The 26,072-nt window shown below is 44.5% G+C and overlaps 1 protein-coding gene across 4 annotated transcripts in view; it reads right to left on the bottom strand.

The window, feature by feature from the left end:
- Positions 1–26,072, bottom strand: part of LOC132775158 (1-phosphatidylinositol 4,5-bisphosphate phosphodiesterase gamma-1-like) — a 134,978-nt gene that overhangs the window by 73,188 nt on the left and 35,718 nt on the right. For 2 of the 4 annotated variants that reach the window (XM_060775983.2, XM_067467235.1), the window contains exons 3-5: positions 25,218–25,367; positions 12,339–12,432; positions 10,712–10,759 (exon numbers count right to left, since the gene is read on the bottom strand). In XM_060775983.2, coding sequence (XP_060631966.2) covers positions 10,712–10,759; positions 12,339–12,432; positions 25,218–25,367 — 292 coding nt within the window. Of the gene's footprint in view, positions 1–10,711; positions 10,760–12,338; positions 12,433–23,465; positions 23,503–23,643; positions 23,681–25,217; positions 25,368–26,072 lie in introns of those variants that run through there. The other 2 variants (XM_067467236.1, XM_067467237.1) reach the window with 2 other exon arrangements.

Raw genomic sequence — 26,072 nt, 5'->3', positions numbered from 1 at the left:
AGAAGAGAAGGCTGAGAGGAGACATGATAGCCATGTATAAATATGTGAGAGGAAGCCACAGGGAGGAGGGAGCAAGCTTGTTTTCTGCTTCCTTGGAGACTAGGACGCAGAACAATGGCTTCGGATTACAGGAGAGGAGATTCCATCTGAACATGAGGAAGAACTTCCTGAGTGTGAGAGCCGTTCAGCAGGGGAACTCTCTGCCCCGGAGTGTGGTGGAGGCTCCTTCTTTGGAAGCTTTTCAACAGAGGCTGGGTGGCCATCTGTCAGGGGTGATTTGAATGCAATATTCCTGCTTCTAGGCAGAATGGGGTTGGACTGAATGGCCCATGAGGTCTCTTCCAACTCTATGATTCTATGATTCTATTATTCTAGTAGCAGAATTACAGTTATAAAGTGGCAACGAAAATAATTTTATGGTTGGGGGTCACCACAACATGAGGAACTGTATTTAGGGGTCACGGTATTAGAAAGGTTGAGAACCACTGCCTTAGGGGATGATTTATGTAGGGAACTGGACAGGGGGAAGTGTGTCCTTTAAAACAAAAATAATTCCTGTGGGATGATTAAATGAAAAATGCTGTCTAATGTAGCAGCAAAGGCACTAAAGGGACACTTTGGTTGGAAAAAAATCCAAATGTAATTATGACAGCAGTGTCTGCAAATGAATTCCTCCAGGATTAAAACAAGAAGCTGATTAAATAGAATGCAAGTAGCATGAATTACTTGCATGCTGGTCGCTTCTGTGGCAAGAGAATCAGCCGTCTACGAAGACGTTGCCCAAGGGACACCTGGGTATCAGCCAGCACTTCAACAACTTAAATCTAGAAAAGGTTTTCTAAGATCTACAGAGACACTCGCCGGAACACCTCAGCAAGCGAGAGTCCAAAAGTGGCAGGCTCAAACCCAGAAGCTCAACCAATGGCTGATACCAAATGAGAAACTCCCCCCTGGGCACACAGAGGACTGGGCAACTTGGAAGGCGCTGAACAGACTGTGCTCTGGCACCACGAGATGCAGAGCCAACCTTCAGAAATAGGGCTACAAAGTGGAATCCTCGACATGCGAGTGTGGAGAAGAGCAAACCACTGACCACCTGCTGCAATGCCACCTGAGCCCTGCCACATGCACCGTGGAGGACCTTCTTGCAGCAACACTAGAAGCACTCCAAGTGGCCAGATACTGGTCAAAGGACATTTAATCAACTACCAAACTCACAATTTTCGTATTTTGTCTATTCCTTGCAGAATTGCACATTCTCGAAAAGACTAATGACACCTTGGATGTGGCACTTCTCTGTCATATATACAGTGGGAAGAAAGCATAGTCCATTTGGATCTTGCTTTATGTTGCATCACTTCCCGCCTCCACACCCTTCTCTTCCTGCCCGGACCCCCTTCTTTTCCTACCCGACATCCTGTTTATGCCTTGATGGCGTAGGCAAATGTGTTGCGAGGTCAAATGCTCAAATGCAAATCCTTTTTGCATCCTGCCTCCAAGCGCTTTTGTTTTGAGCAAAACACAACAAAACAAAACAAAACGAAAAAATGCAAAATATGCAAGCATTGTTCAGCTAACCCAAAAGGAATGTATCATCATAATGTACAGTTTTGCATTTCGTAATTTGTCGCAATTTGGTCCACACCCTTGCATTTATGTTTTAGAAAAGTTTTGGACAAACTGTGGACAAGGTTCTGATTAAGCTAATTTAGGAAAGGAAAAATCACACGCATGCCAAAGGCCTCCCACAGAGTGGAAACAACTCAAAGTCCTTCCGTTAATGCAATAAGAGACAGAGAGAGACAGAAGGGAAAATCCACTCGCATGTACTCTCAGTGTAACTGTTGGAGTTCAGCCTGTGATCGTGTCTAATGATCAGGGTACCTACTTTGGATGTTGGGAATGACAATGAGGTTCATGTATCTAATGATGTTTCTAATGATGAGGTTGCTCTAGATGCAGAGAATGACCATGGGATTCCTGGTCAAAGTGATTTTTCTGATGAGAGTGTTCCTGAAGGGTTTGAGGATGATGATCTGTTCCCAGGGCCTGAATTGCTACCAGAGAATTCCCATGACTTGGATTCTGAGAAAGGCTCGGCACCTGGGCCAGCTGCAGAAATCAATGAGCCAGTAGATAGGAGAAATATTTTCAGTCAGAAGAGATAAACAAACTAAACTCTTGGGCTTCTGCCAGAGAGATTGATAACAGAGTCAAGGCTGAAAAGAAATCCGTTCCTGACTGCTTGGGATATAGAGTAGATTAGGGGATAAAAGTGCCAAGTACAGAATCTGTAGCCAGACGAAGCAATGTTGGAATTGAGTCAAGACTTCTTCCCAGGTCCCTGGAAGCCTTGCCTTGGATAGATTCCTGAGATAAGTGCCATGTTTGATTCATGCTCAAGTTTTGTGGTTTTACCTTGGAAGTTTCCGTATTTGTTTTCATGAACTCTGATGGACTAATTTCCTGGACTATTTGTTTCTATCTATCTTTCTACCTAATTGGATTTACCTATTTTTTTGTGGATTGCTTTTTACTGCTAATGCTTTTAAATTTATATAAATAAAAATGTAATGTTCGTTTGTGGGATTAACAGAACTCAAAAACCTCTGGACGAATTGGCACCAAATTTGGACACAAGACACCTAACAACCCAATATATGTCCTTCACTCAAAAAAACTGATTTTGTCATTTGAAACTTGTAGTTGCTGGGATTTGTAGTTCACCTACAATCAAAGAGCATTCTGAACCCCACCAACGATGGAATTGAACCAAACTTGGCATACAGAACTCCCATGAGCAACAGAAAACACTAGAAGAGTTTGGTGGGCATTGATGTTGAGTTTGGGAGTTGTAGTTCACCTATATCCAGAGAACACTGTGGACACAAACAATGATGGAGCTGGACCAAACTCTACAACAGTGTTCCTCAACCTGGGGGTCGGGACCCCCAAGGGGGTCGAGAGGGGGTGTCAAAGAGGTCGCCAAAGACCACCAGAAAACATAGTATTTTCTGTTGGTCATTGGGATTCTGTGTGGGAAGTTTGACCCAATTCTATTGTTGATGGAGTTCAGAATGCTCTTTGATTGTAGGTGAACTATAAATCCCAACAACTACAACTACCAAATGTCAAGGTTTATTTTCCCCAGACTCCACCAGTGTTCACATTTGGGCATACTGAGTATTCGTGCCAAGTTTGGTCCAGATCCATCATTGCATGAATCCACAGCACTCCTCTGGATATAGGTGAACTACAACTCCCAAACTCAAGGTCAATGCCCACCAAACCCTTCCAGTGTTTTCTGTTGGTCATGGGAGTTCTGTGTGCCAAGTTTGGTTTAAATCCATCGCTGGTGGAGTTTAGAATGCTCTTTGATTATAGGTGAACTATAAATCCCAGCAACTACAACTCCCAAATTACAAAATAAATCCTCCCCCCAACCCCACTAGCATTCACATTTGGGCTTATTGGGTATTTGTGTTCAATTTAGTCCAGTGAATGAAAATACATCCTGCATATCGGATATTTACATTACGAAATAGCAACGAAAACAATAATATGGTTGGGGGTCACCACAACATATGGAACTGCATTAAGGGGTCACAGCATTAGCAAGGTTGAGAACCACTGCTCTACAAGAATACTCAATATGCCCAAATGTGAACACTGGTGGAGTTTGGGGAAAATAGAATCTTGACATTTGGGAGTTGTAGTTGCTGGGATTTATAGTTCACCTACAATCACAGAACATTCTGAACCCCACCGACGATAGAATTGGGTCAAATCTCCAACACTGAACCCCCATATGGGCCACAGCAACGCGTGGCAGGGGATGGCTAGTGTATCTATAAATGCCACATTGGATCAAGCCAAATTCTAGCTTGGGTAGCATCCTTCTTCCAAAAACTTTGGAAGTCCCACTCAAAACATTCTTAAGTTGGGACACTCGTAAGTAGAGGTTCCACTGCATATGATTTGCTTTCTGTTTGATAAATGCTTTCAAGTCATTCCCGACTTATGGCGATCCGAAGACAAACGTATTATGGGATATATATTTTTGGGCAAGATTTGTTCAGAGAGGATTTGCCTTTGCTTTCGTCTAAGGCTGAGAGAGTGTGGCCTAGAGTGTTTCCACGGCTGAATGGGGATTCGAACCCTGGTCTGCAGAAGCCTCATCCAAAACCCACATTGAGATATTTCCCAGTCATAGAACACGTCAGCCTCTCTCCAGACATGGAGAGACATGGAGCTCATCATATGGTTAAGCTACTTCCGTCCGTCATGCATAGCCCTTTGTGGTTCTCATGATTTCCTAACTGTAACTCAAATTGAACCACCTAAACTGGGCTCTCCACGCCAATGGAGACTCCACTTCAGACCCCAGAAGAGCTTCAAGACCGAGAACAAGCCACGAGAGTCAAGACCAAGATCCACCCAGAGGAAAAGTGTTCTTGCCAGACATCAAGGGAACCACTGACCGCAGAGGGAAGCTGATGAGGAAACAACATACAAACTATCTCCAGACCCACCAAGAAAATACAACAACTGCTACGTTCAGCAAAGGACAAGAGGGATCCTCTCACCTCTGCAGGAGTCTACCGTGTACCATGCAGCTGTGGACAAGTCTACAGAGGGACCACCAAACGCAGCAGCATTGCCCGAACATGAATCCAGGAACATGAAAGGCACTGCAGACTCCTTCAACCAGAGAAGTCAGCCATAGCAGAGCACCTGATGAACCAGCCTGGACACAGCAGATTGTTTGAGAACACAGAAATGCTGGACCACTCTCACAACCACCAGGTCAGACTACACAGAGAAGCCATTGAAATCCACAAGAAGCATGTGGACAATTCCAACAGAAAGGAGGAAACCATGAAAATGAACAAAATCTCGCTACCAGTATTATTTATTTATTTATTTATTTATTTTTATTTATTTACTGCACTTGTAGACCGCCGTTCTCAGCCCTAGGGCGACTCACGGCGGTGTACAACATATAAAACCAGGTACAATTTACAACATAAACAATATCACATCAACAGTAAACAACGACACTATCAATAATACAGTTATACTAAATCATTCGCGACGTCTCATCATTGAATCACAATCCAAATCTCGTTATCCATATTCCGTTCCAATCGTCATTGCCAATTGTTGCAGCACTTACTCAAACGCCTTCTCAAACAACCACGTCTTTAGTCTCTTGCGGAATGTCATGAAGGAGGGCGCCAGTCTGATGTCCACAGGGAGGGTGTTCCACAGCCGGGGGGCCACCACCGAGAAGGCCCTGTCCCTAGTCCCCGCCAGGCATGCCTGTGAGGCAGGCGGGATCAAGAGAAGGGCCTCCCCGGACGATCTCAAAGTCCTTGTGGGCTCATAGGCCGAGATGCGGTCAGACAGGTATTTTGGGCCGGAACCGTTTAGGGCTTTGTAGGCCAAGACCAGCACCTTGAATTGGGCCCGGTAGCAAATCGGCAGCCAGTGGAGCTGGTACAGCAAGGGCGTTGTATGCTCCCTGCGTCCCGCTCCTGTTAGTAACATGGCTGTCGCGCGCTGGACTAGCTGGAGCTTCCGGGCCGTCTTCAAGGGCAGCCCCACATAGAGAGCGCTGCAGTAGTCAAGACGGGATGTGACCAGAGCGTGTACTACCGTGGCCAAATAAGACTTAAAAAAAACTCTAAAATTACAACAGCAAAACAACAGAGAGGAAACAAACAAGGACATCTAATCACCTCTCAACAAAAGATTCCTCCAGGCACTGCCAGGCAATCAAATGCTAATCAAGGTGGTCAGTTGAAACATTCACACCTAGCTCCAGCAGACAAGAGTTCTTTGTCCCACCCTGGTCTTTCCACAGATATATAAACCCTTTTTCCTAGTCCCAACAGACCTCACAACCTCTGAGGATGCTTGCCATAGATGCAGGTGAAACGTCAGGAGAGAATGCTTTTAGAACATGGCCATATAGCTCAAAAAAACCTACAACAACTCCGTTATTCTGGCCATGAAAGCCTTCGACAATATATTGACTTTGAAAAACTACAACTCCAATAGCATCCTAGAAGAGACCCCAGGGGGCCTCGACTCCACTTGCCTCACTGCCAACAGAACCTCTGAGGATGCTTGCCATAGATGCAGGTGAAACATCAGGCGAAAATGACTTTAGAACATGGCCATATAGCCCGAAAAAAACCTACAACTCCGTGATTCCGGCCATGAAAGCCTTCGACAATACTTTGAAGGCTAAAGACTTTGAAAAACTACAACTCCAATAGCACCCTAGAAGAGACCCCAGGGGGCCTCGACTCCACTTGCCTCACTGCCAACAGAACCTCCGAGGATGCTTGCCATAGATGCAGGCGAAACATCAGACAAAAATGACTTTAGAACATGGCCATATAGCCCGAAAAAACCTACAACAACTCCGTGATTCCGGCCATGAAAGCCTTCGACAATACATTGAAGGCTAAAGACTTTGAAAAACTACAACTCCAATAGCACCCTAGAAGAGACCCCAGGGGGCCTCCACTCCACTTGCCTCACTGCCTACAGAACCTCTGAGGATGCTTGCCATAGATGCAGGGGAAACGTCAGGAGAGAATGCCTTTAGAACATGGCCATATAGCCTGAAAAAACCTACAACACCGTGATTCCGGCCATAAAAACCTACAAAACCGTGATTCCGGCCATGAAAGCCTTCGACAATACATTGAAGGCTAAAGACTTTGAAAAACTACAACTCCAATAGCATCCTAGAAGAGACCCCAGGGGGCCTCCACTCCACTTGCCTCACTGCCAACAGAACTTCTGAGGACACCTGCCACAGATGCAGGCGAAACATGAGGAGAGAATGGCCATATAGAACATGGCCATATAGCCCGAAAAAACCTACAACAACCCAGTGATTCCAGCCATGAAAGCCTTCGACAATACTTTGAAGGCTAAAGACTACAACTCCAATAGCATCCTAGAAGAGACCCCAGGGGGCCTCCACTCCACTTGCCTCACTGCCAACAGAACTTCTGAGCATGCCTGCCACAGATGCAGGCGAAACATGAGGAGAGAATGCTGCTGGAACATGGCCATGCAGCCCAAAAAATTCACAGCAACCCAGCTTCGCCTTGAGTTTGTCCCAATTTCTTCTCCAAGCTTCAGAGCCAACAATATTTTGGGGATGAGTTCTTTGCCTCTCCTAGAGTTTGGCCCAGTTTTTCTTTCCTAAGCAAGCCTTTCCAACTGCCGGAGGGACTTTGCAGGGAAACAAACGCTTTCCAACGCGGCTTCCCAGGGCAAACTCCACTTTTAGAAAGGGAGGAAGCCAGGCGAAGATGCACTTGATCATTGTCATCATCAATCAAACTGATTGACTTATTGTTGGGAAGAGAAGAGAGCGAGCCTTTGTGCAAAAGGAGGGCAGGGTGTGAGTAACCGGAATGCAGAGCATCCTTATCAGGTGAACGTTGCAGGCTAAGGCTTGCTCAGAGACACATCCCCACCGGGTTTGCAAACTTGGGTCTGGGCCATGGCTTTGGAGGAGAGGCAGGGACGATGGGTTGCATATAATTTCGTGGATTGCAAGCTCTCTTCCTGACCTCAAGTGTTCTAGGTGCCAGTTCTTGATGGCTAGCACTTAGCCTAAAGTGGCATCCTGCACATAAAGGGTCCACAGGGTGGAATTAATGCATTGCTTGACCTTCCATGGGTCAATGCAACGGACACTTGGGAGTTCCAAGTGCACCAGCACTCTTGGAAAGCAAAGGCCAAAGACCTTGTAAAACTACAGCTCCCAGGATTTACGGACACTTGGAAGGCAAAGGCCAAAGACCTTGTAAAACTACAGGTCCCAGGATTTGTGGACACTTGGAAGGCAAAGGCCAAAGACCTTGTAAAACTACAGCTCCCAGGATTTACGGACACTTGGAAGGCAAAGGCCAAAGACCTTGTAAAACTACAGCTCCCAGGATTTATGGACATTTGGAAGGTAAAGGCCAAAGACCTTGTAAAACTACAGCTCCCAGGATTTATGGACACTTGGAAGGCAAAGGCCAAAGACCTTGTAAAACTACAGCTCCCAGGATTTATGGATACTTGGAAGGCAAAGGCCAAAGAGCTTGTAAAACTACAGCTCCCAGGATTTACAGACACTTGGAAGGCAAAGGCCGAAGACCTTGTAAAACTACAGCTCCCAGGATTTGTGGACACTTGGAAGGCAAAGGCCGAAGACCTTGTAAAACTACAGCTCCCAGGATTTGTGGACACTTGGAAGGCAAAGGCCAAAGACCTTGTAAAACTACAGCTCCCAGGATTTGTGGACATTTGGAAGGCAAAGGCCAAAGACCTTGTAAAACTACATCTCCGAGGATTTATGGCACTGAATTGACCCTGAGTCCCCTCAAGGAGAGGGATGGAATATAAATAAAGTTTTGTTATTGTTGTTGTTGTTATTTGATGCACAACAAGATTGGTACACAACAAACAAGGTCACTATTCTGGCTGTTGTATTGGATCACAGTTTGGACCCTTCCCAAATGTCTAGGACTATGTTATATAATGTGTGCAGATCCAAGTAGGTTGGCCTTTTTCAGATGACAGATAGTAATTTTGTCAGCGCCGATTGTTTTTAAGTGCAGGCCAAGGTCTTTAGGCACTGCACCCAATGTGCTGATTACCACTGAACCCTCCTTGACTGGCTTGTGCCAGATCCAAGTAAATTGGCCTTTTTCAGCTGACACATGGTAATTTTGTCAGCGCGGATTGTTTTTAAGTGCAGGCCAAGGTCTTTAGGCACTGCACCCAGTGTGCCGATCACCGCTGGGACCCTCCTTGACTGGCTTGTGTCACAATCTTTGGAGTTTGGTCTTTAAATCCTTGCATTGTTGTTGTTGTTGTAGTTGTTAGAAACACAACAAGATGAGTCCACAGCAGACAAGATCACTCTGCTGGCTTTTGTATTGGATCACAGTTTGGACCCTTCCCAAGTGTCTAGGACTGTGTGATGTATCGGTGAATAATGTATGCAGATCCAAGCAGGGTGGCCTTTTGCAGCTAACAAATGGTAATTTCGTCAGTGCCGATTGTTTTTAAGTACAGGCCAAGGTCTTAAGGCACTGTACCCAGTGTGCCGATCACCACTGGGACCCTCCTTGACTGGCTTGTGCCAGAATCTTTGGAGTTTGGTTTTTAAATCCTTGCATCATCATCATCATCTGAAGCACAACAAGATGAGTCCATAGCAGACACTCTGCTGGCTGTTGTATTGGATCACACGTCGGATACTTCCCAAGTGTCCAGGACTATGTGATATATCGGCAAATAATGTGTGCAGATCCAAGTAGGTTGGCTTTTTGCAGCTGACAGATGGTAATTTTGTTAGCGTCGATTGTTTTTAAGTACAGGCCAAGGTCTTTAGGCACTGCACCCAGTGTGCCGATCACCACTGGGACCACCTTGACGCTTGTGCCAGAATCTTTGCAGTTTTATTTCGATCTTTAAATCTTTGCATTATTATTATTATTGTACTACTGTTATTATTTTACTGACACAAAAACAGTATGTCACAGAAATCTTTGCATTATTATTATTGATTAATAATAATAACATTATATTATTATTATTATTATTATTATTATTATTATTATTATTATTTTATTGACACAAAAACACAGTTTTTGTGCTGGATTTCGTATCACAAAATCACAAATCAAACACTTCCCAAGCGTCTAGGACTGTGTGCTGTATTCTCGAATGATGCACACATTATTATTGTTGTTGTTGTTGTTGTTGTTGTTGTTGTTGTTAAACCATTGTAGTTAAAGTGTTCTCAAACTGCATTAGCTTGACGATGAAAATCAGTTCAGCTTACTGAACTGATCTTCAGCTTACAGGGCAGGTTCTAGATCAGACATTGGCAGGGTTCTAGGTTGGGTACTAGTGGGCATCAACAAACTTCACTCCTCCAGGTGTTTTGGACTTCAACACCCACAATTCCTAAAAGCCTACTTGGCAGGTTCTAGATCATACATGGATGGGTTCTAGGTCAGGTACTAACAGGTTCTCAAACAGACATGGGCAAACTTCACCCCGCCAGGTGTTTTGGACTTCAGCTTCCACAATTCCTAACAGACTACGCAGAGGAGCCATTGTAATCCACAAGCACATAGACAAATTCAACAGAAAGGAGGAAACTATGAAAAGGAACAAAATCTGGTTGCCAGTATTAAAAAAACACTAGAATCAAGATAGTAAATAAGAAACATCACTCAGAAGCAAACAGGAGAACTCCAGAGAGCAATCAATCGTCACTTAACACCTCCCAAACAGAGGGTGCCCCCAAGCAACAAAGGCCAGGTTACCTCCATGCAGATCGACTCACTGATTGACTTTGCAATTTTCATGGCTACTCAAATGCTAATTCAAGCTTGCTAATTGTAAAATTCACATTTCTTTCAATAGACAAGGGTTCTTTCTCCCACCCTGGACATTATTCTGCAGGCATATATACACTCCACTTGCCTCACTCCCAACAGAACTTCTGACGATGCATGCCACAGATGCAGGCTAAACGACAGGAGATAATGCTGCTGGAACATGGCCATACAGCCCGAAAAATTCAAAACAACCCAGTTAAGAGTCTGTTTATTCAAGTGTGTAATGGGAAAATCTTTATGAACTTAAGAGAGAGAGAGGCGCAGTCGGCACTCACCTGCCTTCCCTTGATCTATCCATCGAATCAAACTGCTTCCTCAACCACCTGAGGAGAGAGGGAAGAAAGAAAAGCTTAGCAGAGGGAGACATGAAAGTACAAAGCGACCACAGGGTCTTCATCCAGTATTTTCTACTCTAAGGTGACAGGAATGGCTGCAAAGTTAGTTCTTCAGCAAAGCACAAGGAACCTCTGCGGAAACGGTTCAGACATTGCATCCTTCTCCTTCCAAAGACAGAAGTTCAAGGCTGTCCAGCCTAGGCATGGGCCAACTTGGGCCCTCCAGGTGTTTTGGACTTCAACTCCCACAATTCCTGTTAGGAATTGTGGAAGTTGAAGTCCAAAACACCTGGAGGGCCCAAGTTGGCCCATGCCTGATCAAGAACCCATTAGTACTTGACCCAGAACCCACCCATGTCTGATCTAGAACCTGTCTGGTAGGCTGTTAGGAATTGTGGAAGTCCAAAACACCTGGAGGCACGAAGTTTGCCCATTTCTGATTGAGAACCTGGCATCACCTGACCTAGAACCCATCCCACTGCTGATCTAGAACCTGCCCAGTAGGTTGTTAGGAATTGTGGGAGCTAAAAGTGTTGGGTGAATGCAATCTCACACACATTCCTGTGTTTGTGCCATGTTGTAATGCGATCTACTGAAATTCCAAAGTTTATTGCCCCTGATTTAAATATGCATGTAAGCTAATGAGTTGTCCACCATTTCTAAAGGTGTTTGGGTCACGTATGTCTGACCACATGGATGAAAGGGTATAAAAGGGGGATGCATCCTTTGTTCTTCCTCCACTTTGCCCATTTGCCCAGTTCACCATTTTTTGCCCATCTATTTTGTTTTGCTATCTTTTGGGATGTAACCGCTTTTGGGAAGAGAGGCTTCTTACCATCAATAAGCCTTTACTCATTGCTGTGAATGTAACCGAAAAGAGCTGTTTGCCTGTATGAATTTACATCATGCAAGTTTTCTTAGTAAGTAAATACTTTTGATTTTAACTGTCTCTGAATGGTTATTTGCATGCGTATTTCCTAAAAGGGAGAAAGAAGGGGGGGGGGGGGTGGCCTAGTACCTTTTACAGCCGCTGGCATTCATCTACTTTAGCTCTGGTTTCCGCAAGCTTGCTACTCTGCACATTAAAGGCTATCTTCTGGTGTTGTAAGGACTATGCCAGATTATGCAAATATAGTTTTATTCATCAAAAAGCCCAAAACACCTGGAGGGGCGAAGTTTCCCAATGTCTGACTGAGAATCCGTTAGTACCGGACCATGTACCCGACCATGTCTGATCTAGAACCCACCCTGTAAGTTGTTAGGAATTGTGGGAGTCGAAGTCCAAAACAACTGGTGGGGCAAATTTTGCCCATGTATGTTCAAGGACCCGTCAGTACATGACCTAGAACCCAACCCTGTCTGATCTAGAACTTGCCTGGTAGGCTGTTAGGAATTGTGGGAGTTGAAGTCCAAAACATCTGGAGTTTGCCCATGCCTGATTGAGATCTCATTAAAAACTTGACCCAGAACCCACACATGCCTGATCGAGAACCTGTCCTGACTATGCAAAATGCATGGCCTGCTTAAATGCACCAAAGTCCGTGTTTGTCCATTTTCTCTCCCTTACCTTTCGATATGGAGAGGAGTCGGTGCTCGCTGCGTGTCCGTCACCAACCAATTCAGGCCTGCCACCCAGAGATTGACGTCGTCTTCGCAAAACGCTGAGGAAGAGAAGGAAACAGGCCAATTATTATTATTCTAGAATAACAAATATAATATGAATATAATAAGACGAAGGAAGAGGAAGAGCCCCCTCTTCTTACACTCACAATCCAAGGCAACACAGACACATCAGGGTCACATTCCTCACCCCAAAAATATTAAATACAGTCACTTTGTTTACACCCCAAAATTGCAATCCAATGACCCTTCTGGTATTTTTGAACTTCAACTCGCACCATCCCTCATTTAACCAATACATTATTTACAGTACTTCAGATAATCAAGATCCTTATTATAAAATAGTGGGGAAGTGCATGCACATATGTTCCAAGAGGATTGCTGTGCATTTCCTGGGTTGTATAGCCATGTTCCAGCAGCATTCTCTCCTGATATTTCGCCTGCATCTGTGGCTGGCATCTTCAGAGGTCTGTTGGAGGTGAAACAAGTGGAATAATAGATTTGGAATAGACCTCGTAGGATATCCAGTCCAACCCCCTGCCAAGAAGCAGGAAAATCGCATTCAAAGCACCCCCGACAGATGGTAGGAGTGTATATATGCCTGTGGAATAATGTCCAGGGCGGGAAGAACCCTTGTCTGTTTAAAGTAAGTGTGAATGTTGCAATTAACAACCCTGATTACCACTGGGCAGCCATGAAGCTGCAAAGTCAATCAGTGTAAAAAAAAAAATCTGCATAGAGGTAGCCTGGCTGTTGCTTCCTGGAGGCACTCTATGTTTAAAAAAAAATATCAGAATCAAGACAATAAATAAAGGACACCACTTAGAAACAGGGAAATTCCAGACAGCAAACCATCAAGTCCCGTTTAACACCTCCCAAACAGGAGATGCCTCCAGGCAACAACAGACAGGCTGTCCCTATGCAGATACCTTCACTGAATGACTTTGCAAACTTCATGGCTACTCAATGCTATTCAAGCTGGCTAATTGCAACATTCACACTTGCTTTAAACAGACACAAGTTATTTCTCCTACTCTGGACATTATTCCACAGATAGATAGATAGATAGATAGAGAGATACACACTCCACTTGCTTCACTACCTCTGCGCAGAAACCCTCACTTATTGACTTTGCAGCTTCATGGCTGCTCACATGCTAATTCAAGCTTGCTAATTGCAACGTTTGCACTTGCTTTAAGCAGACAAAGGTTATTTCTCCCACCCCAGACATTATTCCATAGGTATACGGAATAATACAGGTATATGGAATACGGCACTCCACTTGTTACCTCTATGCAGGTACCCTCCCTGATTGACTTTGCAGCTTCATGGCTACTCGATGCTATTCAAGCTTATCCACACTTGCTTCAAATATAAAAGAGTCCTTTCTCCCACTCTGGACATTCCACTTGTTACCTCAATGCAGATACTCTCACTGATTGACTTTGCAGCTTTATGGCAGTTCAAGCTTGCTAATTGCAACATTACCACTTGCTTCCAACAGATAAGGGTTCTTCCACCCTGGACATTATTTCACAGGTATATATACACTCCAGTTGTTTCACTACCTCTAGAGACCCTCACTTACTGACTTTGCAGCTTCATGGCTGCTCACGTGCTAATTCAAGCTTGCTAATTGCAACTTTTGCACTTGCTTTTAGCAGACAAGGGTTATTTTTCCCACCTTGGACATTATTCCACAAGTATATGGTATAATACAGTTATATGGAATACGGCACTCCACTTGTTACCTCTATGCAGGTACCCTCACTGATTGGCTTTGCAGCTTCATGTGTTTATTTATACTATTTCTGTATTTTTTATTATTAATAATAATAATATTATATTTTACTGTTTGTACTTTATGTTGTATATTTTGCTTTGCTGTATTGTTGGGCTTAGCCTCATGTAAGCCGCCCCGAGTCCCCTTGGGGAGATGGTGGCAGGGTATAAATATTTTTTTTAATTATTATACAGTATTATTATTATGGTTACTCAAATGCTAATTGAAGCTTGCTAATTGCAACATTTGCACTTACTTCAAACAAGCAGGAGTTTCTCCCACCCTGGACATTCCACAGGTGTGTATGTGTGTGTGTGTATACATACATACGCACACACATACACAGGTGTGTGTATATGTATACACGCACACATACACACACTCCACTTGCTTCACTGCGAACAGAACCTCTGAAGATGCCAGCCACAGATGCAGGTGAAACGTTAGGAGAGAATACTGCTGGAAGACAGCCTAAAAAACTCTCAGCAACCCATTCCTGCCATGCTTTGGACAACCTTTAGCTTGCATTTCTTGGAAAGGAAACGTATGATTTTGTACGGAAGAGACTGCATCCTGTATTATCAGCCCTGGCTTGAAGACAGACCTGTGGGCAGGTGCGCCACCGCCGCACCCCTTTGTGTTCGGGTTAGTCACCGGGAATTTATTTGTATTGGCCGGCAGCCTAGGCGAGGCAAAAACACCCTTTCCTCTCCGGATTCAGAACTAAGCCACAGTAAGCCAGGCAAGGATCAAAACATAAAGTTTAGTCCGACAACCAAAAGTAAGACCATCTGCATCACTTAAAACAAAGGAAACAAACAAGCAGAGCTGCAACTTGACTTTATTTTAAGATTGTGGATTTTTTCTCATAGTTGTTGATGTTGTTCATTCGTTCAGTCGTCTCCGACTCTTCTTGACCTCATGGACCAGCCCACGCCAGAGCTCCCTGTCGGCCATCACCACCCCCAGCTCCCTCAAGGTCAGTCCAGTCACTTCAAGGATGCCATCCATCCATCTTGCCCTTGGTCGGCCCCTCTTCATTTTTCCTTCCACCTTCCCCAGCATAATTGTCTTCTCTGGGCTTTGCTGTCTCCTCATGATGTGGCCAAAGGACTTCCGCTTTGTCTCTAGTCTCCTTCCCTCCAGTGAGCAGCCGGGCTTTATTTCCTGGAGGATGGACTGGTTGGATCTTCTCGCAGTCCAAGGCACTCTCAGCACTTTCCTCCAACAGCACAGCTCAAAAGCATCTCTCTTCCTTCGCTCAGCCTTCCCTAAGGTCCAGCTCTCACATCCGTAGGTGACTACAGGGAAGACCATGGCTTTGACTAGGCAATGGATCTTTGTTGCCAGTCTGATGTCTCTACTCTTGACTATTTGATCGAGACTGGACATTGCTCTCCTCCCAAGAAGGAAGCGTCTTCTGATTTCCTGGCCACAGTCTGCATCTGCACTCATCTTTGCGCCTAGAAATACAAAGTCTGTCATGGCCTCCACATTTTCTCCCTCTATTTTCCAGTTGTCAATCATTCTTGTTGCCATAATCTTGGTTTTTTTGACGTTTAGCTGCAACCCGGCTTTTGCGCTTTCTTCTTTCACCTTGATTAGAAGGCTCCTCAGCTCCTCCTCGCTTTCGGCCATCAGAGTGGTGTCATCTGCATATCTGAGGTTGTTCATGTTTCTTCCAGCAATTTTCACCCCAGCTTTGCATTCCTCAAGCCCCGCACATCCTCGCATGATGTGTTCTGCATACACGTTAAAAAGGTTGGGTGAGAGGATGCAGCCTTGCCGGACGCCTTTCCCAATCTTGAACCAGTCTCCTGTTCCGTGGTCAGTTCTGACTGTTGCTACTTGGTCCTTGTACAGATTCCTCAGGAGAGAGGGAAGGGGGCTTGGGATGCCCATCCCACCCAGAACTTGCCACAATTTATGATGATCCACACAGTCAAAGGCTTTAGAATAGTCAATGAAGCAGAAGTAGATGTTTTTCTGAAACTCCCTGCCTTTCTCCATTCTCCAGCATCCGGATATTGGCAATCTGGTCTCTCGTTCCTCTGCCTTTTCTAAACCCAGCTTGAACATCTGGCAACTCTCGCTCCATGTATTGCTGGAGTCTTCCTTGCAGGATCTTGACTCTCATAGTAGGGACTCTAAATGGCAGTCAAAGAGCTTTTCTGGTTAGCTCTGCACCTTTTTACAGGAAAAGAAGGAGGAAATGCTGTGCTCCGCCACCCTTCCGCACCAACGGAGAAGAGTTCATGCTCTCCAGTTCATATTCCCTCCTGTTATCTCTTTGGGAAACCAATGCCAGGGCTGCATAAACAAAGGGCCGTCCAAGAGATAACATTTCTAGTCGAGTTCCAAAAATGCATAAACAAAGGGCAGCCCTGCTGATAACGGAGGTGCATTTCTAGTTAAATTCCAAAAATGCATCAGCAACAATAGTAAAAATAATCTTCTGCAAGCCACCTTGAGTCCCAGCACCGGGGAAAAATACATCAGGAACCATTGTTAAAACAATGTATTGTCGAAGGCTTTCATGACCAGAATCACTGGGTTGTTGTAGGTTTTTTCAGGCTATATGGCCATGGTCTAGAGGCATTCTCTCCTGACGTTTCGCCTGCATCTATGGCAAGCATCCTCAGAGGTAGTGAGGTCTGTTGGAACTAGGGGAAAGGGTTTATATATCTGTGGAATGACCAGGGTGGGACAAAGGACTCTTGTCTGCTGGAGCTAGGTGTGAATGTTTCGACTGACCACCTTGATTAGCATATATTGGCCTGACAGTGCCTGGAGCAAACTTTTGCTGAGAGGTGATTAGATGTCCTTGTTTGTTTCCTCTCTGTTGTTGTGTTGTTGCAATTTTAAAGTTTTTTAATACTGGTAGCCAGATTTTGTTCATTTTCATGGTTTCCTCCTTTCTGTTGAAATTGTCCACATGCTTGTGTATTTCAATGGCTTCTCTGTGTAATCTTACATGGTGGTTGTGAGAGAACTGCTGGGCCACTCTCACAACCACCATGTCATGTATGACCATCACTCATACCTCACCCCCCCCCAAAAAAAAACACAGAAAGGACTTTAAAAAAACCCAGAAAAGCGAAATGACAAAAAAAATACAGAAAAAAGGAGGGAAGGAAGGGGAGAAAGAAAGAAAGAAAGAAAGAAAGAAAGAGGGAGGAAGGGAAAGAAAGAAGGTAAGAGAGAAGGAAGTATGAAAGCAAGGAGCGAAGGATGGAAGGAAAGAGGTAGAGAAGGAAGAAAGGAGAGAAAGAGGAAGTAAAAGAAAAAGGGCGGAGGAAGGAAAGAGGTAGAGAAGGAAGGAAGGAGAGAAGGAAAGAAAAAAGGGAAGGGAGGAAAGAGGGAGCGAAGGAAGAAGAGAAAGGAGGAGAGAAAGAGGGAGGGAAGGAAAGGAGGAAAGTGAAGGAACGATGGAAACAAAAAGCTAAGGAAGGAAAGAGGTACAGAAGGAAGAAAGGAGCGAAAGAGGAAGGAAAAGAAAAAGGGGGAGGGAAGGAAAGAGATAGAGAAGGAAGAAAGGAAAGAAGGAAAGAAGGAAAGGGAATGAAGGAGAGAAAGAGGGAAGGAAGGCTGGCCACAGCAATGCGTGGCGGGTACAGCTAGTCTATATAAATAAAAATGTAATGTTGGTTTGTGGGATTAACAGAACTCAAAAACCACTGGACGAATTGACACCAAATTTGGACACAAGACACCTAACAACCCAATGTATGTCATTCACTAAAAAAAAAATAGGATTTTGTCGTTTGGGAGTTGTAGTTGCTGGGATTTATAGTTCACCTACAATCAAAGAGCATTTTGAACTCTTCCAACAATGGAATTGAACCAAACTTGGCACACAGTTCTCCCATAACCAACAGAAAATACTGGAAGGATTTGGTGGGCAGTGTCCTTTGGTTTTGGAGTTGTAGTTCACCTACATCCAAAGATCACTGTGGACTCAAACAATGATGGATCTGGACCAAACTCTACACGAATACTCAATACGCCCAAATGTGAACACTGGTGGAGTTTGGGGAAAATAGAACTTGACATTTGGGAGTTGTAGTTGCTGGGATTTATAGTTCACCTACAATCACAGAGCATTCTGAACCCTACCAGTGATAGAATTGGGCCAAACCTCCCACACAGAACCCCCATGTGGGCCACAGCAACGCGTGGCAGGCGACGGCTAGTGTTTTAATAGATTTTAACTGTCTCGCAATGGAGCATAGCAGCAGAGCATCATTTTATAACACTGAGTTGCCCCTCTCCCAAAACCCATTTCTGCTGGAGCTACTCTCAGTTTGACAGTCTGCAAATGCTTTCTCCAAGTCATTATTTACAGAGAGAACCATCCCCAAATACGAAACAGCTGTGACTTGCTAAACAAGACGGTTGTCTCCTTAACAATTGTGCTCTTTGGAAATATAACTGTAAATATAAACATCTGTTTGGAGAAGGGCTGTGGCCGTCTCCTTTTGTAGAATCCAAACTTTTGGGAAAGTTACTTTTGGGATCTTCCAGGATCATTAGGGGCCGTGAAGAACCTTAATCCAAAAGTAACTTTTCAAAGCTTGATGCAGTATGGGTGGAAATCTGTTGCAATAAGATCTAACTTAGGAGAAAAAAAAGTAAAAACTCATGCATGTGTAAGAAGAACAAGAACGCCATCGTGCATAAAACCTATGGCATCGGAAACACTTACGACGGTTGAATGAAAAGTAATGCCTCCACCTGTGTAACTCCTCAACAGATGGCAGTACTGGTATGCGGCAGGTACTGGCTTGTTCGGTAGACCCTCCTCTATAGTACTGCCGTTGAGGAGTTATGAAGGTCCGTTCAATGCTAAGGCTTCCCACCAAAATGGAACTGTAGAGGAGAGTCTACTGAACAACCCTGTACCCACCGCATACCCGTATTGCCATCTGTTGAGGAATTACGAAGGTTCGTTCAATGCTAAGGCTTCCCACCCAAATGGAACTGTAGAGGAGAGTCTACTGAACAAGCCAGTACCTGGCACATACCAGTACTGCCATCTGTTGAGGAGTTACAAAGGTCCGTACAATGCTACGGCTTCCCGCCAAAATGGAACTGTAGAGGAGAGTCTACTGAACAAGCCAGTACCTGCCGCATACCAGTACTGCCATCTGTTGAGGTGTTACAAAGATCCGTTCAATGCTAAGGCTTCCCACCAAAACGGAACTGTAGAGGAGAGTCTTCTGAACAAGCCAGTACCTGGCGCGTACCAGTACTGCCATCTGTTGAGGAATTACGAAGGTCTGTTCAATGCTAAGGCTTCCCGCCAAAATGGAACTGTAGAGGAGAGTCTACTGAACAAGCCAGTACCTGCCGCATACCAGTACTGCCATTTGTTGAGGAGTTACGAAGGTCCATTCAATGCTTAGGCTTCCCACCAAAATAGAACTGTAGAGGAGAGTCTACTGAACAAGCCAGTACCTGCCGCATACCAGTACTGCCATCTGTTGAGGAGTTACGAAGGTGGAGGCATTACTTTTCATTCAACCTTCATAGTTCACCGAGCATGTGCTTAACATGAAATTTAAAAAGCAACTGCTTCATCTTTTGTACTAATCAGAGGTTCCTAGAACCCAAACAAACGTGGTGCTTTATCTAAGAATGCCACATAAACCTATTATTAAGAGACAAAAACCTGCAACCTACTAATCTCAGCCGTCTGCAGCTGTGGAGAGTTTCAATTTACTCAATCGAAAACAGAGGTTAGATCTTCAAAGCCTGCACATTGTTTCCACATTCATGGTGCTGCAGTGGATGTGGGGACACCATTAATTATTTGATTATTTCTCATCCAAATCATAGTGTAGGATTTATTTATTTATCGTGTCATCAGCAACCATACCATTGTATTACATTTCTAACAGAATAAAACAAACAAACAGATTAAAAAAACAAAAAAAAAACCCTCAGATTTTGCAAATTTGGTAGTTGATTAAATGTCCTTTGACCAGTATCTGGCCCCTTGGAGTGCCTCTGGTGTTGCCTCAAGTAGGTCCTCCCTTGTGCATGTGGCAGGGCTCAGGTTGCATTGCAGCAGGGGGTCAGTGGTTTGCTCTTCTCCACACTCCTGAGAAAAATGTATAGTATCACAAAGGACTACCACCTCACCCGCCTCATAGGAAACCTGCTACAAAACAGGAGCTTTTTTGTTGAGTTCCAGGGCCAGAGAAGCAGATGGTGGAAACAGAAGAACGGCCTGCCTCAGGGGAGTGTGCTTGCTCCATCCATGTTCATAATCTACAAAAATGACCAGCCACTGCCAGAAGGGACAGAGAGTTTCATCTATGCTGATGATCGTGCCATTACCACTCAAGCAGGGAGCTTTGAGATGGTAGAACAGAAGCTCTCCAAAGCTCTAGATGCTCTTACTGCCTATTACAGGGAAAACCAACTGATCCCCAACCTATCCAAAACACAGACATGTGCCCATCATCTCAAGAACAGACAAGCATCCCGAACTTTGAGGATTACCTGGGAAGGAATCCCACTGGAGCATTGCAGCACACCCAAATACCTGGGAGTCACTTTGGACCGTGCTGTGACCTACAAGAAGCACTGCCTGAACATCAAGCAAAAAGTGGGTGCTAGAAACAACATCATGCAAAAGCTGACTGGCACAACCTGGGGATCACAACCAGACACAGTGAAGACATCTGCCCTTGTGCTATGCTACTCTGCTGCGGAGTATGCATGCCCAGTGTGGAACACATCTCACCACACTAAAACAGTGGATGTGGCTCTTAATGAGACATGCCACATTATCACGGTGTCTGCACCCTAAACCACTGGAGAAATTACACTGCTTAGCCGGTATTGCACCACCTGACATCCACCGGGAAGTAGCAGCCAATAGTGAAAGGACCAAGGCAGAGACATCTCCAGCTCATCCCCTGTTTGGGTATCAGCCAGCACGTCAACAACTTAAATCAAGAAATAGTTTTCTTAGATCTACGGAGACACTCGCTGGAACACCTCAGCAAGCTAGAGTCCAAAAGTAGCAGGCCCAAACCCAGCACCTTAATCCGTGGGTGATACCAAATGAAAGACTCCCCCCCCCCCCTGGGCACACAGAAGACGGGGCGACTTGGAAGGCGCTGAACAAACTGCGCTCTGGCACCACGAGATGCAGAGCCAACCTCAAGAAATAGGGCTACAGGGTGGAATCCACGGTATAGTGTAGGATGACACCATCTGAGTTACCTAGTCCAACCCTCTGTTGTGTAGGAATACACAACTCAAACACGTCTGATAAGTGTTCAAAGACTTCTATTTAAATATCTCTTCTATATCACACTGGCAACGAAGATCCACATAGTTCAAGCAATGGTATTCCCTGTAGTAACCTATGGATGTGAGAGATGGACCATAGAGAAGGCTGAGCAAAAGAAGAGAGATGCTTTGGAACTGTGGTGCTGGAGGAAAGTTCAAAGAGTGCCTTGCACCACGAGAAGATCCAACCAGTCCATCCTCCAGGAAATAAAGCCCGACTGCTCACTGGAGGGAAGGAGACTAGAGACAAAGTTGAAGTCCTTTGGCCACATCACGAGAAGCCAGGAAAGCTTGGAGAAGAGAATGATGCTGGGGAAAATGGAAGGAATGTGATGTTGGGAGGAAAATGTGATGTTGGGAGTGTCTTGGACTGCGAGAAGATTTATCAAAAACAAGTCATGCCAGATTCATCTGATCTCTTCGATAGAGTTACAAGCTGGGTAGATGCGGGGAATGCCGTGGATGGAGCAGACCTGGATTTCAGGAAGGCCTTTTTCGACAAGGTCTCCCATGACCTTCTGGCAAGGAAAGTAGTCCAATGTGGGCGAGGCAAAACTACGGTGAGGTGGATCTGGAATTGGTTAAACGGACGTACCCAGAGGGTGATTCTCCCCAAGGCTTCCTCTTCATCCTGGAAAGAAGTGACGAGTGGAGTGCTGCAGGGTTCCATCCTGGTCCTGGTCCTGTTCAACATCTTTATTAACGACTTAGATAAAGGACTAGAAAGCAGGATCATCCAGTTTGCAGACACGACACCAGATTGGGAGGGAGAGCCAAGACTCCAGAGGACAGGAACAGTATTCAAAACGATCTTGACAGATGAGAGAGATGATTGGCCAAAACTAACAAAATGAAGTTCAACAGTGACAAATGCAAGAGACTCCACTTAGGCAGAAAAAACGAAATGCAAAGAGACAGAATGGGGGACAATGCCTGGCTCGAGAGCAGGACGTGTGAAAAAGATCTTGGAGTCCTTGTGAGGAACAAGTTAAACATGAGACAACAATGTGATGCAGTGTAAAAAAAAAGCCAGTGGGATTTTGGCCTGCATCAATAGGAGCATAGTGTCTAGATCCAGAGAAGTCATGCTCCCCTCTATTCTGCTTTGGTTAGACCACACCTGGAATATTGCGTCCAATTCTGGGCACCACAATTCAAGAGAGATGTTGACAAGGTGGAATGTGTCAAGATGAGGGTAACTCAAGGGTCTGGAGAACAAGCCCTATGAGGAGCGGCTTAAAGTGCTGGGCATGTTTAGACTGAAGAAGAGAAGGCTGAGAGGAGACATGATGATGATGATGATGATGATAATACTTTATTTATACCCCACTCCATCTCCCCCAAGGGGACTCGGTGCGGCTTATATGAGGCCACGCCCATAGATACAATACAAACAGTAGATGCTGCTGGTTTTCCACCAGGTTTGTGGATTTTCGGTGTCCTAACCTGTCTCCCGAACCTTTGGAATCCTGGGACCTTGAACCTTTGGACTGGCTTTTGACTACGGTAAAGACTCTTGATCCCTGGACTCTGTTTATTGAACTCTCGGCGTTTGACCGTTGAACTGGACCTTTGGATTATGGAGTTATCTTGAACCAGCAACAGTGTTTGCTGTTTTTGTTTTATATTCTGTGGCTGAGTGCAATCTTTATGTTTTAATTGAATTGTTTTATACAAACAGGGCTTTTGTTTGGTTCATCTCTGCCTCTGTAAAGGCAGAGCCCTGGCATCATGATACAGGATTAGGATGCGTCCCTTTGAATTCACATATGTTTGCACTTCATCCCATACACCTCCAACTTACTGACCGGCCACGCGCAACGTCTTCATGTTTTAATTAAATTGTTTTATACAAACTGGGTTTTTGTTTGGTTCACCTCTGCCTCTGTAAAGGCAGAGCCCTGGCATCATGATACAGGATAAGGATGTGTCCCCTTGAATCCACATATGTTTGCATTTCATCCCATACACCTCCAACTCACTGACCGGCCACGCTCAACGTCTTCATGTTTTAATTAAATTGTTTTAAACAAACTGGGTTTTTGTTTGGTTCATCTCTGCCTCTGTAAAGGCAGAGCCCTGGCATTATGATACAGGATTAGGATGCGTCCCTTTGAATTCACATATGTTTGCACTTCATCACATACACCTCCAACTCACTGACCAGCCACGCTCAACGTCTTCATGTTTTAATTAAATTGTTTTATACAAACTGGGCTTTTGTTTGGTTCATCTCTGCCTCTGTAAAGGCAGAGCCCTGGCATCATGATACAGGATTAGGATGTGTCCCTTTGAATTCACATATGTTTGCACTTCATCCCATACACCTCCAACTCACTGACCGGCCACGCTCAACGTCTTCATGTTTTAAACAAACTGGGTTTTTGTTTGGTTCATCTCTGCCTCTGTAAAGGCAGAGCCCTGGTATCATGATACAGGATAAGGATGTGTCCCTTTGAATTCACATATGTTTGCACTTCATCCCATACACCTCCAATTCACTGACCGGCCACGCTCAACATCTTCATGTTTTAATAAAACTGCTTTATACAAACTGGGTTTTTGTTTGGTTCATCTCTGCCTCTGTAAAAGCAGAGCCATGGCATCATGATACAGGATTAGGATGTGTCCCTTTGAATTCACATATGTTTGCACTCCATCCCATACACCTCCAACTCACTGACCGGCCACGCTCAATGTCTTCATGTTTTAATTAAATTGTTTTAAACAAACTGGGTTTTTGTTTGTTTCATCTCTGCCTCTGTAAAGGCAGAGCCCTGGCATCATGATACAGGATAAGGATGTGTCCCCTTGAATCCACATATGTTTGCATTTCATCCCATACACCTCCAACTCACTGACCGGCCACGCTCAACGTCTTCATGTTTTAATTAAATTGTTTTAAACAAACTGGGTTTTTGTTTGGTTCATCTCTGCCTCTGTAAAGGCAGAGCCCTGGCATTATGATACAGGATTAGGATGCGTCCCTTTGAATTCACATATGTTTGCACTTCATCACATACACCTCCAACTCACTGACCAGCCACGCTCAACGTCTTCATGTTTTAATTAAATTGTTTTATACAAACTGGGCTTTTGTTTGGTTCATCTCTGCCTCTGTAAAGGCAGAGCCCTGGCATCATGATACAGGATTAGGATGTGTCCCTTTGAATTCACATATGTTTGCACTTCATCCCATACACCTCCAACTCACTGACCGGCCACGCTCAACGTCTTCATGTTTTAAACAAACTGGGTTTTTGTTTGGTTCATCTCTGCCTCTGTAAAGGCAGAGCCCTGGTATCATGATACAGGATAAGGATGTGTCCCTTTGAATTCACATATGTTTGCACTTCATCCCATACACCTCCAATTCACTGACCGGCCACGCTCAACATCTTCATGTTTTAATAAAACTGCTTTATACAAACTGGGTTTTTGTTTGGTTCATCTCTGCCTCTGTAAAAGCAGAGCCATGGCATCATGATACAGGATTAGGATGTGTCCCTTTGAATTCACATATGTTTGCACTCCATCCCATACACCTCCAACTCACTGACTGGCCACGCTCAATGTCTTCATGTTTTAATTAAATTGTTTTAAACAAACTGGGTTTTTGTTTGTTTCATCTCTGCCTCTGTAAAGGCAGAGCCCTGGCATCATGATACAGGATTAGGATGCGTCCCTTTGAATTCACATATGTTTGCACTTCATCCCATACACCTCCAACTCACTGACCAGCCACGCTCAACGTCTTCAGCCGGAAGTCCATTCCATATAAGATGACAAAGCACAAGGCGGAGTCCAGCTTCCGGGCATCTTCAGGGTAGCGTTCAAAGTCCCGGGAATTCTTCCCTGATCGGATCTCCTTAATTTCTCTAATATCCACTGCAGAGAAAGAAAACAAGAAAGACAGATCAACATATTTAAAGTTTTCAAAGACGTGCTAAGGTTATTATGACTGCTGTGTAATGCTTTTCCTACCACAAAAGTCCTCGGGTATTTGAAATCAATCCGGCATGTATCCACTCCTCCTTAACCATCCACTTTGCACAATGGATCACAGACTTGCATTCTGTCTTCATTAACCTGGAGTTAGCACCACCATCTGGTACCATATTGAGAGCCAATTCATAAGATTCCCGCAGCGGCATTTAAATGGAATTAATTAATCTGGCATTTAAACACCACCCCATTAGGGTCTAATTTTCTACCATCTTTAATGCTATAAAGCAGCCACTTGCTATCTTCTGGGCTTTAGTTCCAGGAAATGAAAATACATAGAAACATGCTCAAATTATTTACAGCGATGCCCTTATACAAAATTGTACGATTCCACAGCATTGCAATATATATTTGACTGGAGTTACACTTCAAAAATGTACCTGTTCCAACTTACATACAAATTCAACTTAAGAACAAACCTTGTCGGAACCCAGATGCCTTTAAAGAGCCAGGCACAGTAATGTAAACAATCAACAGTTTATTAAACTAAAGAAAACAGAGCTCAGAGACACTTCCTTCAGTGCCTCTGGCTAAAACTCAAGGTTTGCAACAATTTGTAGCTTGAAAAACAAAGTAGGAAAATAAACC

The sequence above is a fragment of the Anolis sagrei genome, chromosome 4 (assembly GCF_037176765.1).
Source record: "Anolis sagrei isolate rAnoSag1 chromosome 4, rAnoSag1.mat, whole genome shotgun sequence".
Taxonomy (NCBI): Eukaryota; Metazoa; Chordata; class Lepidosauria; order Squamata; family Dactyloidae; genus Anolis; species Anolis sagrei.
The sequence above is the reverse complement of the archived record's forward strand: the minus strand, read 5'-3'. Positions and strand labels throughout refer to the sequence as shown.